Source organism: Natrix helvetica (genome assembly GCF_964273705.1).
Source record: "Natrix helvetica genome assembly, chromosome: 1".
Taxonomy (NCBI): domain Eukaryota; kingdom Metazoa; phylum Chordata; class Lepidosauria; order Squamata; family Natricidae; genus Natrix; species Natrix helvetica.
Window position 1 is genome coordinate 267,550,875 of NC_138548.1, and position 12,671 is coordinate 267,563,545.

Sequence of the window (12,671 nt, forward strand, 5' to 3'; positions counted from 1 at the left end):
ATGGAGTTTATATCCACAAATTTATACTCATTGGTCTTGACAAACCTGTAAGTGGATGGATGGGTGGACAGATGCATGGTAATGTGCAATAAAGTGAAAGATAAGAACATTTGAATGTTCTGTGTTCCAACTGAATAAAATTTAAAAACATTTTCAGAGCTCTTATCTTTAGGTATTTAAAATTAATGGAGCAGTATGAGATAGGTATATGTTGTGTATTAGCCACACATGTAAAATCGACCAAGGGGATAATAACTTAAACAATATTAAAAAAAACCTGCTAACAAATAGTGGAAGCAAACATTAAAGATGTTTTCTGAAACTTCTGCTTGTAGAAAAAGCAATAAAACTAAATTTAGAAGAGATGTCAATAGCATCAGATATATTTCAACAAATCTCATGAACAGTAAACAAAAATCCTAAGTGGCAATTGGTTTGGGACTCTTTTTTTTTTCTTAAGCAAATAAAGCAACCTGAATGAGCAACAACAACACTATTTGTTAAGGCCACACACAATGCACTCTTTTGCACTTGCAAAGTATTTTCTGTGTTTGGAAATCTGCCGGAATAATGCAGAACACAATTACAGAAGAAACAGTGACCACAATGCAACATGAGTTCACATGATTTAGGCCATGCCATGTACGCACAGGGGTTCCAAACCTCATGCAATAAACAGGGTTCTTATAAGTCTCCTCTCTTTTCTCTTGGACTTAGTTCATGCATGTTAATAAAATCCCACAGAATATTTGTGGCACAAGTATGACTCTCAGGACTCAAGTGCTATGTTTTCAATTTTAGGCAGACACCAACAAAACTTTCTTGGTGCTTTTTTTTTTCATTATCCAAAGCAATCTGAGCCTCTGGTTGGTCAGTCTGAATAATTCCTGTATAAGGCCTATGAAAAACAGTAATTCTTTCTCAATTACGAGACCAACATTCTTCCTCCTACTCTTAACATTGCTATTGTCGAGATGGTGGAGAAAAAAAGCAAAAGAACTATAAATGGGGGAAAAAACTGAAGAACTACTATGTGGGTGGTAATAAAAAAGGTGATATTGTGTGTTGTAAAACATGTGATCTTGAAGCTATTTTGGATACTAAAGCCGAGACAGGAAAACACATGCTACTGAAACGAAAAACCATATCAAAATATTGCAGAAAAGATCAAGCAAGCTTTTTTATACTACAGCACTCCCTCAATATATTTTGATATTAATATTTCACAATTCTCACCCAGAAGGGTTCTGCCTAGGATGCCTGAAAAGTTCTGGGATATATTTGGAGCAGCCAGGAACAATTATGACATATTTCAGAAATTGGAATTCTACAGAGTGTTGCATTTGTACCAGAATATTATTTATATTTCCTAAATGTACCGAAACAACTTCAATAAATTGTTGCATGCATTTGCAAAGATCCCAGAGCAATAATTTAGGTTTTAAAAATGCATGTAGTAGAACTTCAGTACAACTATATCACTTCTAAAGCAATTAAAGAAGGACTATAATAGTGTCAGAATGATTTAGGTTTTTTTTTAAAAAAAAACCCATAAGCCTGTGAGTCAAAATATCAATGGATTATGTAATTTATATATTCATACCAATTGCCTACCATAGAAGACAGGAATGAACGTTTTTTGTTTGACAACAATTAAATTTCAGAGATGCATTCTTACAAATTCAAACATGTTGCTCCCTTTTGGGGTAATAAGTGGTGTTATACATAACACTGAAGAAAGAAGTAGTAAACAAAACCATTGAAGGAAGCAGATAAGAAAAGGAAGCATCAGTAAATCTAGTTTATACCAACACAATTGATTGCTCTCCATACATCTCTCTCCTTTCCTGATGTGAAAAGTAAAAAAAAAATTGTGAAAGTCTTAGATGTTCCTGACATTTCTTGCAATATAATTGAAATTGGAGATTTATGACCAGCTTTATATAAGGAAGAAAAAATGATACTATAGTTAGCTATAAAAAATAATATCATTATTTCTATTCCTTTCTACATTTAATTCTATAATAAGTGTTAAAAAATGATAATGGCATCAATGGCACCTAATTCAACTTCTTTATGGTCCCATAATAATTTGGACAAAAAAGTGGCCGTGACTTATTCTTACCGATTTGAATGAAATCTAAATCCAACACAACTTAGATTCTACCCAAGTTCTTTACTTTAGGTATACTTATTTATAAAGAAATAAACTCAGTTTGTATTCTGACCAAGTTGTTTAAATTAGAAAAAGTCGTATTGGTTGTATCTATTCCTTAAGTAGATTCCAGTAGTATTTCCTGTTTGGGCCAATGCTGTATTTCTTTCAGAAATAGGTTTCTGCCCTCATGTTTATATTATCACGGAAAGGAAATTAATTTTATATGATCCAGGGCAAGACATTTTGAGCCAGGGAGTGGGAGAGGGAAGCCTCTAGTGAGCATAAGCAGAACTTGTATTCAAGGTATTGTTGTTGTTGTTAGTTGCGAAGTTGTGTCCGACCCATTGCAACCCCATGGACAACGTTCCTCCAGGCCTTCCTGTCCTCTACCACCATCTGGAGCCCATTTAAGCTCACACCGACTGCTTCAGTGACTCCATCTAGCCACCTCATTGTCTGTCGTCCCCTTCTTCTTTTGCCCTCAATCTTTCCCAGCATTAGGTTCTTCTCTAGTGAGTCCAGTTCAAGGAATTAAGGTAAAGGTAAAGGTTCCCCTCGCATATATGCGCTAGTCATTCCAAACTCTAGGGGCAGTGTTCATCTCTGTTTCAAAGCTGAACAGCCAGTGTTGACCAAAGATGTCTCTGTGGTCATGTGGCTGACATGACTAAATGCCGAAGATGCAAAGAATGCTCTTACCTTCCCACTAAAGGTGATTCCTATTTTTCTACTTGAATTGTTTTATGTGCTTTCAAATTGCTAGGTTGGCAGAAGCTGGAACAAGTAACAGGAGCTCACCCCATTAAGCGGTGCTAGGAATTTGAACCATTGAACTGTCAACCTTTTCTGATGAACAAGCTCAGTGTTTCAACCACTGAGCCACTGCACCCCTATATTCAAGGAATTAGTTTTCCTTTTAATTAGATTGTGATGGTTTTCTTTTCCACATATTTAGCATCAACTTACTGGTGACAGAATCAGATTTTAAAATGCTTGTGATTTACTTACGGAACTTTTAGCTTTGGAAACTTCTGAATATCATTTTCAGACATGTTCTGAAACAAAAAAAAAAGCAGCATGCTATAATTAGGCACGTGCCATCATTTTGTTTACTGAGGATGCTTATTATAAAATAAAAATAGAATTGCAATGGTCACATGAGAGTGATATTTGCTTAAATGTAACTTGCGAGACATGCTGTTTCCTCATTCCTTCATCTTCTTTCCTAATTAATCACTGATAACTCTTTGTTTTTATTAGTTTACTTATTATCCATCAATAATGATTGATTGATTGATTAATTGATTAATTGATTGCATACCCAAAAAATTTAGATCTTTTGGCATATCTTTCTGAAAATTGTAGCAAGGTTTAAATGGTGTTTATTTATTTATTTATTTCTTGGATTTCTAAACCGCCCCCTCTCCCAAAAAGGGACTTTCTAGAAAATTGGATTAAATAATCCTTATGTTTAATTCCAACTCTATATTCTGTAAATCTATGAAAGTATTGAAAAACTTACCAGAAATCTTTGTCCAGTTATGTTAAGTTTCCTCACAACTTTCTCACAATCCTTGAAGTTTAACTGTAAATGAAAATAAACTTTATTAATGATAAGAGCCCTTGTAAAAATCATTTTTAACCTGCCATCCTCTACTCATATTTTTGGGGAGTAAATCCCATCAAATTCAGAAGTTATGCACAATTTTGTATTGTTAGGCTTGTACTGTTAATAATTACAAGCATATTTATAACCAGATGTAAACTGTCTGAATAAAGCATAACTGATTGATGGCCAAAAATTAGACATATTTCTTCAGAAATAACACTAACTTGAGTGGGAGTTACGACTCCAGAATTGTTTCTATAATGATAGCAGTCAGGTGTAGTATTCAAGATTGTTTCATCATCATGAATTGAAAGGCTAAAGAGACAATTTTTCAGAGTCTTCAAATGCAGATCTAGCCTGATTTTTTAACAGTGTTTTTATTTTTAAAAAAAGAAACTTCAATTGCAGAAGATATCATGTAATTTTAGCTCTAAGATTGTAACTACTCACAGTTAGAAGAGTGCTGTAAGATTTTTTTTAATTGCCATTTAAGTAGCAGTTCAGTGAAATGTGTCTTCTGTACGGCTTCACACCTTGTACAGTTTCATAACCTTAGAAATCCCCTATTAATGTATTTGCTTTTCTATTTGATTGGTTTGTTTTCTTCTAAAAGATCAGGTGGAAGAAGGCTTTTGCCCAGCTTTGGCTAATGTTCAGTTAAGATGCTCCAACAAAGGTAACTTCCACCTTGATTAGTACACATCTGGATTACTGCAAGGCATTCTATGTGGATCTGCCTTTGAAGCAGTGGTGGGTTTCCAAAATTTTTACTACCGGTTTGCTCTCACACTCTCGCACATGCGTGAAGCTTCTGCATGCACAGAAGCATCCGGGCGACTCTGCAGAGCCTCCCATCACTGCCACTATCACTTCGCCCAATCCGAACCAAACTGGGAGCAACCCACCTCTGCTTTGGAGACAACTCACAGCTGATACAAAATACAACTGCTACACCACTGTCGTGGCCAGCTTGCTACTGCAGAGTTATTAAAGTATCACTTATAAAGTTGCAAATGACATAACACTCAGATATATCAGGAACCTACCACTTTTCATATAAATGAGTTTACCCATCATGTCCGAATATCTAGTGAGGGCTGGATGAACTTACTATCCCTTTAAGAGGTATACCCAATGTGGCCCAGGAAGCCAGTTTTTTTCAGTAATATCTCTAAAGCAGTATTTTTCAACTCAGCAACTTTAATGTGTAGACTTCAACTCCCAGAATTCCTTAGCTAGCAATTGCCCCATGTTTCCCGGTTCTCCCTAAGGCAATTAAAAACTGTCCTATTCTGATATGCCTTTGACTTTGAGTAATAGTGGAATTCATTATATTAATTGGTATACAATTCATATTGTAATTTTGTTTAGTTTGTGTCGTCTTGTTTTCCTTGCTGTATACTATCCAGAGTTTGATGCCAAAAGTTTACAAATATTGATAATATTTTTAATGTTTTCCCCTGTGCATAGCCATTATCTAACCACCCAAAAGCAAATCTGGGTGCGGAAGACCATTGCTAGTGGCTGTGATTTCAACCTGAGGAGGTGTGTCACACTATAGAGGCAACACAATTCTTTTCACTAAAGTGAAGAAATAACTAGAAGTATAATACTTTACGGTGTCTTAAAGCTTTCTCCAGGAATCCCACGAGCAAAAAGAGTGTTTTGCACATGCATCAAGAGATTGACATTTAACCACAAAAAATTATTCTACCAGCAGGAACTGCTGGATGATGCTTTTAATTGAAACAATGTGGTTAAGAAAGGGCTTGCTAGGGTAAAAATCCCTCTCTTAAATTTTGAAGAACTTTTGTTCTCATTATCTTAATTGGATATGTTAAGAGTGGACGGGAAGCTCAGACAAACAGTGAATAAACCAAGACATGGAAACCAGGGGTGGGTTCCTGACAGTTCTAACCTCTTCTATAGAAGAGGTTCCACAAATATACCATGCCATTTAGAACCGGTTCCAGCTTCCTCCACCCGCCCGTCCGCAAAACACTTGCCCCGCCCACCACTCACTGATTGGCTGGCTCAACAATCGCCCCACCCACCTCTAAGAGTACTGTCTAAACCTTAAAGTCTTAAAGCTGTCAAGTTTGAACATCCCTGAGGGTTTTTTTCTAAAGGGTTAGGGGTGAAAGGGTCTTGTAACTTGACACCTTTAAGACTTGCACACTTCAATGCCAGAGTTTCTCAGCCAACATGACTGGAGGAGGAATTCTGGAAGTTGAAGTCCACAAGTCTTAAAGCTGTCAAGTTTGAACACTCCTGGAGTTTTTTTTTTTTTCTAAAGGGTTAAGAGTGCAAGGGTCTTGTAACTTGACAGCTTTCAGACTTGCGTGCTTCAAATGCCAGAGTTTCTGAGCCAACATTTTGGTTGCTAAGCAAGAGCGTTGTTAATTTCACCACATTTTACAAGTTGGCCATGTCCACCCAGTCACATGACTGCCAAGCCCCTCCCACTCGGTCACATGTCTGGCAAGCCACTCCCACCCGGTCACATGGCCAGCAAGTCACTCGTACAAAGCAGGCCACACCTACAGAAGAGGTTCTAAATTTTTTTGAAATCCATCACTGATGGAAACAAAGTTCTTTTTTTTCTAAATTTAAGTTCACTTTTTAATGAATTCAGTACATTTCATACATGTTACATTATATTCATTACAGTGAGCACTGAATTCATGAGAGTTTCCTGACTGACTGAAATCTCTCTTCTTGAACCAAAACATAGAACATCTCACTTATATCCTTGTTTCTTCCAGAAGAATAAGCATACATCTTAGCCATAAGAATAAAATGGATCTCTACTTAAGATAAAGGTAAAGGTTTCCTTCACACATATGTGCTAGTTGTTCCTGACTCAAGGGGGCAGTGCTCATCTCCGTTTCAAAGCCGAAGAGCCAGCGTTGTCTGAAGACGTCTCCGTGGTCATGTGGCCAGCATGACTAAACACCGAAGGCAGACGGAATTCAAATAGAAAAAATAGGAACCACCTTTTTTGTTACCTTCCCACCAAAGGTGGTTCCTATTTTTTCTACTTGAATTTTTACATGCTTTTGAACTGCTAGGCTGGCAGAAGCAAGTAACAGGAGTGCACTCTGTTACATGGTACTAGGGATTTGAACTGCCAAACTGCCGGACTTCCTGATCGACAAGCTCAGCATCTTAGTCATTGAACCACCGTGTCCCTTCATGGATTCCCTACTTAGTGATCATAAATACATACAACAGTTGTCAATACAAAATCAGAGTCCCACCCTCAAGCAAGGTAGTAACTAAAGCATAATTCTTACACAATCTCACCCTGAAGAACAGTGTAGAAAGGTTTTTGCGTCCTCAACACTACCATAAAAATAAAAGCCTAAGCGAAGTCCCGCATGTCAGAAGTCAAATATAGGACCAACATAGGTAGCAAGGTAGGTATGGCATAGGTCAATCAGGAAGTTTAGGCCTCAAAATTATTTTAGAAAATATAAACATAATATATAGCTTGATATTTCTAAATAATAATATCATTCAGGAATCAATTAGCATTGATACTATCCACAAAAGAGCTTCATCTAACTCATGGGTGTCAAACTTGCTGCGTCATGTTTCCGTCAGGTGACATTTTGTGATGTTTTCCCCATTCTCAGAACTAGGTGGGAGTGGCCTGCGCATGACCCATCCGGCCCACCAGTTTGACACCCCTTATCTAATTGGTAAATTTGATAAAGGCTGGTAATCCAAAACAGTTATTATGAAGACAGCTTTTATATTTTAATTTAAGGCAATTAGATTGATTGAATTGACCTCTGCCTGTAAGGACTAAACATGTTGCTCAAGTTGAAAAGTACTGAAAAGTACTACCAAGAAAAGGACATCTAAGGAAACTACTTCTTTGCAGTTATACAAGAGATGATCTAGCACTAGAGAAAACAATGACACAAGAAGAAAATACTAAGATGGGTTTGCAACAACTTTCCACATTGTTAGTTAGCTATAGATAATTAGGACTGCAGAGAAAACAATTGCAACCAGCGTGCCTTCCATTGATGATCTCTACACTGCATGGACCAGAAAGAGGGTTGAAAAAATATTTAAAGACCCCTCTCATCCTGGATATAAATTGTTTCAACTTCTCCCCTCAGGCCATCTCTATAAGGCATTGCATGTCAAAACAACTAGACACAAAGATAGTTCTCCCCCCCCCCTGCCATCACTCTGCTGAACACCTAATTCCCACAGCACTGTCTTAGGCCTAAATATATTTACCGATGTAGAAGGCTATATTGTTATTATTATCATCTCATCTTTCACATCTTTTCATCTTTCTCATCTATCCTACTGCCTTTTCCTATTGCTATCTTATAATTTATCACTTGCTGTAGTATCTTTTGATCAATGGTTGTAACTATGACCTATGATATATGATCTATCACTTTGTTACTTGTATGTACGCTGTGAGCTTATACACCAGAGACAAATTCTTTGTGTGTCCAATCACACTTGGCCAATAAAGAATATTTTATGCTATTCTATTGCTGATTGCATGATCAACCACTAAATTGAAAATCTGGCAAGTAAAGCTGCATGAAGACCAGAAGTTGAATAGGACTTTGCATAGCAACCCACTGCTGATTAGTTCAGAATTCTCTAATGCTTTAAACATCAGTGTGCTGAAAAGGTCAGTCCCTAATTTGCCCTGATGCTAAATTATCATGGGTGACATTCGGGCAACCCACTTTCAAAAATATTTGAACTAGATTTTCACCCCACAACAAACAACTCTATTTCTAGAAATCCACTCTGCTAAAAAGTAAAGCACGTATCCATAAAAATAAATTCCTTATATCAGTCTCCATCTGGCAGTCAAAGCTCCTAGTCATACTTCACATTCCTACAACAAAGAGAGTGAGAATCCAGATGCATGAAGTTATACATGTGGAAAGCACTCCACCTAGGCAGAGCCATTGGCCTAAGAAACATGGGGGAAAGTTTTTGTTTATGAAGTGCAAGACAGTGTTGTCATAAAAGAAGTACTCACTGGTGCTTTAAAAAGTGTAACAGAGCACTAGAAATAGAATAGTCAATGCCTGTGTAATTTTGGTTTTGGTTTTGGAATCACATTTACAGTATTTACTGACAGAAAGATAAAGCTCTTTCATCAGATAAGTATTTATGAATTCTGGAAAGAAGGGGAAGTTGTTGAAATCATCCTAAATTCTTCTGAAGACAGTACTGTAGAAGAATCTGTTCAAAACAGAGGAACAGCCAAGTGCAAATGATAACAGAGCTTGTTTCTGAAAACCTGGAGGTCTTGAAAATTAGCAAATCACCAGCTGCTCATTTGATTGATTTAACGTTAGTAAACATTGATTTAATTAATCAAATGAATCAAGTACAATCCCTTGGATTGCAATATAATCAAACCAGTCAGTCCTAGAAGAGATCAACCCTGACTGCTCTTTAGAAGGCCAGATTCTGAAGATGAAACTCAAATACTTTGGCTACCTAATGAGAAGGAAGGACTCACTGGAGAAGAGCCTGATGGAGGGCAAAAGAAGAAGGGGACGACAGAGAATGAGGTGGCTGGATGGAGTCACTGAAGCAGTAGGTATGAGCTTAAATGAACTCCAGAGGATGGTAGAGGACAGGAAGTCTTGGAGGAGTGTTGTCCATGGGGTCACGATAGGTTGGACATGACTTCGCAACTAACAACAACAACCAAACATCGATACAAGACTTTTGTCTGAATCCTAGATGTATTGGGGATAAGTGACCAGATATCCTTTATTACAAAGAACAGTCCTTTATTTCAGAAAGCTGAGTTTTAAATGTGTGCACTTTTTAAAAAAAATATTGGTCTTGCTCTTGGATTGTCCTTTGTAAGGCAAAGTTATAAACATAAACAATTGATTTTTTTATGCTTATGAACCACTTTCATATTTGTTCTCTTTTGAGATTTGTCCTTTGTGTTTTCCAAGAAAATATGGTCACTTTGAAGAAGCTAATAGATCATATGCTATTTTCAGAAGTTTCCAAGTTCAATCGCCACCATCTCCAGGTAAAGAAACAGGTAAGAGAAGGAAGATAAGATCCATCACCTATTAATATTGTCAACTCATACTGTAATGGAGAACCACATTAAATAAATTTGACTTCTAAGATGCAGAGGGCATGTAAATCAAGCTCTGTCAGCAAACACAATATTTTATGGCTGTGTGTAATCTTTTGTATGTAATCTTTTGTGCAAAACTAGAATGTGCAAAACCAGATATTTTCTGCAAAAGCTGGTTGTTTGCTGAGATTTTTTTCCGTAAAAACAGTATAGACCACAAAAGGCAATGCAAGAAGGGTATATCTGGAGAACACAAAAGCAATTAATAAAAAAAAGAAGAACAAAGAATCCATCCTCAAGTTTTACAAAGGGCTTAATCTGTACATTCATTTGAACTATACAGAATTGTACTCTGTTGTTGGGCCACTGCAAAGTTGTCTCTCGAGCTCGATTTATTCTTGACTATTGCCTGGGGGTATAATAAAGCTGAAAGAGACTAATTGAATCTGTCAAGGCTAGAAGACCTGTAAGTCCAAGGTAGTGTAATTTGTCAGTGCTCCTGCTGTCTCCACTCCACTCTAATGAAGTCTGCCACTTGGTTTAACTTCTCTCTGACTGCTAACATGGTATTCATCTGCGAAAGCACATTGCTATGAGTTGTAGGAAAAATAAATTAAGTTGTCGTAGTCACATAGTGGAGTCAAGACAGGAAGCGCTATGTCTCCTGAAAGCTACATCAAGCTGAGCCTGAACTATTGGCCCTAATACTGCGGGGTTACTATTTGGGGTGTCTATATAGCACCTTGTCACTTATCATACATGGTATTAAACAGAGAGTGATTAACAGAAAAGGATGGAAAAATAGGAGGAAACCTAATGAGACTACAAACTATTTCTGGAATTAAACTGTTTTTAATGCTGCCCACTGTTGGCTCTAAAAATCATGTTCAAGGCTTTGTAATATATTACACAATCTATGCACCCTGTAATTCAATTTGGGGGAAGGGGAGATGGCATTTTATGGCAAACGCAGGCTGCATTCCACATTGGCTACACGAGGGCACCAGTGTGTGATCATAAGAGTGTCCTCTTCCTGGCACAGCAATAACTTTTTGCACAATGGTGTATTAACCATTAAGCAGACTAAGGCCCAAAGGGGGCACCACAAAGTTGAGAAAGGAAAAAAAACTAATGAATATTTGTACAGTATGTACAGTATGTACAAAGGGGGGGGGAGCACCAAAATTTGTCAGTGGTTAGGGCAAAGTGAGTTTAATCCTCCACTGTCTTTGGAATTTGGTTCTTATCGTTCTCCCAATAGTTAAAAAGCTAAAACACCAGGCTATGAAAAAGAAGCCTTCTCAGAGAACTTTAGAAAGCACAACCAAATGCTCACCAGGCATTAATGGTGAGAAATGTGTCTGTTGCTTTAAAGCCTTTAATCATGGCCCTCCAAATCAAGTGTCAGCTAAGCTCCAAGCTTTGCTTTGAGGCAGAAATGCTGCCCCCCCCCCTCTGAAGAATGTTTAGGCCAAGGGGGAAAAAAAGAATTAGCCTTGCCTTCAAGGCCTAGATAGATTTAGATCATGAGACATATTGGATGTAAATAACCTGGCCCCTCGTAACTTGAATCTGGAATGGGCAGTCATTCACTCACACTTTACAGAGAAACCAGATGACTTTATTGCCAACTGGTAAAATTCCAAGCTCTTATTACAAATAAGTGGAGAGAATATAACAAATAACAAAAAAAAAATAAAAAAATAATAATAAAATAATAAAATAAAATAAAATAATAAAATAAAATAAAATATTTAATAAAATAATAAAATAAAATAAAATAATAATAAAATAAAATAAAATAAAATTTAAAATAAAATAATAAAATAAAATAAAATAAATCCATTTCTCCCTAGATGCAAGCAAAGATATGAAACTCTTTAGGGAGGATCACTTTGGAAAGCTAAAATTACATAAAAACATATATGTACAGAAAAATATATTTTCTGGATACGAGGAAAACAGACCGAAGAAGTTCAGGCTTTCCAATGAAGAAAATTGGGAATGCTAATTGGAAATGGTAAAGATGATACTATTCAATTAAAATGAAACTTACCCTCCTAAAGTAGTCAGCCAAGTCACTGGGCGACCAGCGGGCCACTTCGGAGCGATAGGGTGTGCTTCGTAAATCCATTTCTGTTTCTGGTTAGTTAGTTAGGAAGCAAAACATATTAATCTTCGGCTGTGACACAAGGTAGGAAACCTCCTCAGCAGCAACGGAGACAGGAAAAATGCGTCAGATCCACAAAATTCATTTAAAATAATTTGAACTCCTGGGTTTGGGCTTTCCTTAGAAGTGTGCTGCAACTGAAGACAGCAAAGCTTCCGGTATGAGCTGAACAGTCTCTTTCTCAGAAAACCTGTCAGCAAGCAGCTCAGTTTCACCACTTCCTTTTCTGAATCTAAATGCATGAATAAGGAAACAAGGTGGTTCAATTCCATTATGGCAAAAGAGGGGACTGAAAATAACGTAATGTATTTTCATTGTTCTGCTCAAATATGAGAAGCTAGGGATCAACACAACTGGGGGAGTCAGTGGCTTTGTGAGAAAGAACATGATAACATATTGAAAAGGCAGAATGGGATTTATTTTTTTGTATTCATGATAAAAAAGAAAAAAGGAGGGGAATCACATATAATAATAGGAAATGTGTTTTCCTCTGTTTCTCTCTCAGAATCACTTGAATGAAATTTATTGTATGTGTAAAATAGCATTTCAAAATTTGACACTTGTCTTATAATGAATATAGCCATCCTGCTCTGGGATGACAAGACAGTTTGTAAATATCTCTAGTTCTTTA

General features: G+C 36.9%; 1 protein-coding gene across 1 annotated transcript in view; it reads right to left on the reverse strand.

The window, feature by feature from the left end:
* The window catches only part of LCP2 (lymphocyte cytosolic protein 2), a 51,755-nt gene extending 39,474 nt beyond the window's left edge, over positions 1 to 12,281 (reverse strand). Inside the window, exons 1-3 of the mRNA XM_081964595.1 lie at positions 11,927 to 12,281; positions 3,681 to 3,743; positions 3,167 to 3,213 (exon numbers count right to left, since the gene is read on the reverse strand). Coding sequence (XP_081820721.1) covers positions 3,167 to 3,213; positions 3,681 to 3,743; positions 11,927 to 12,004 — 188 coding nt within the window. The 5' untranslated portion in view covers positions 12,005 to 12,281. The remainder of the gene's footprint in view (positions 1 to 3,166; positions 3,214 to 3,680; positions 3,744 to 11,926) is intronic.
* Between the last annotated feature and the right edge of the window lie 390 nt (positions 12,282 to 12,671).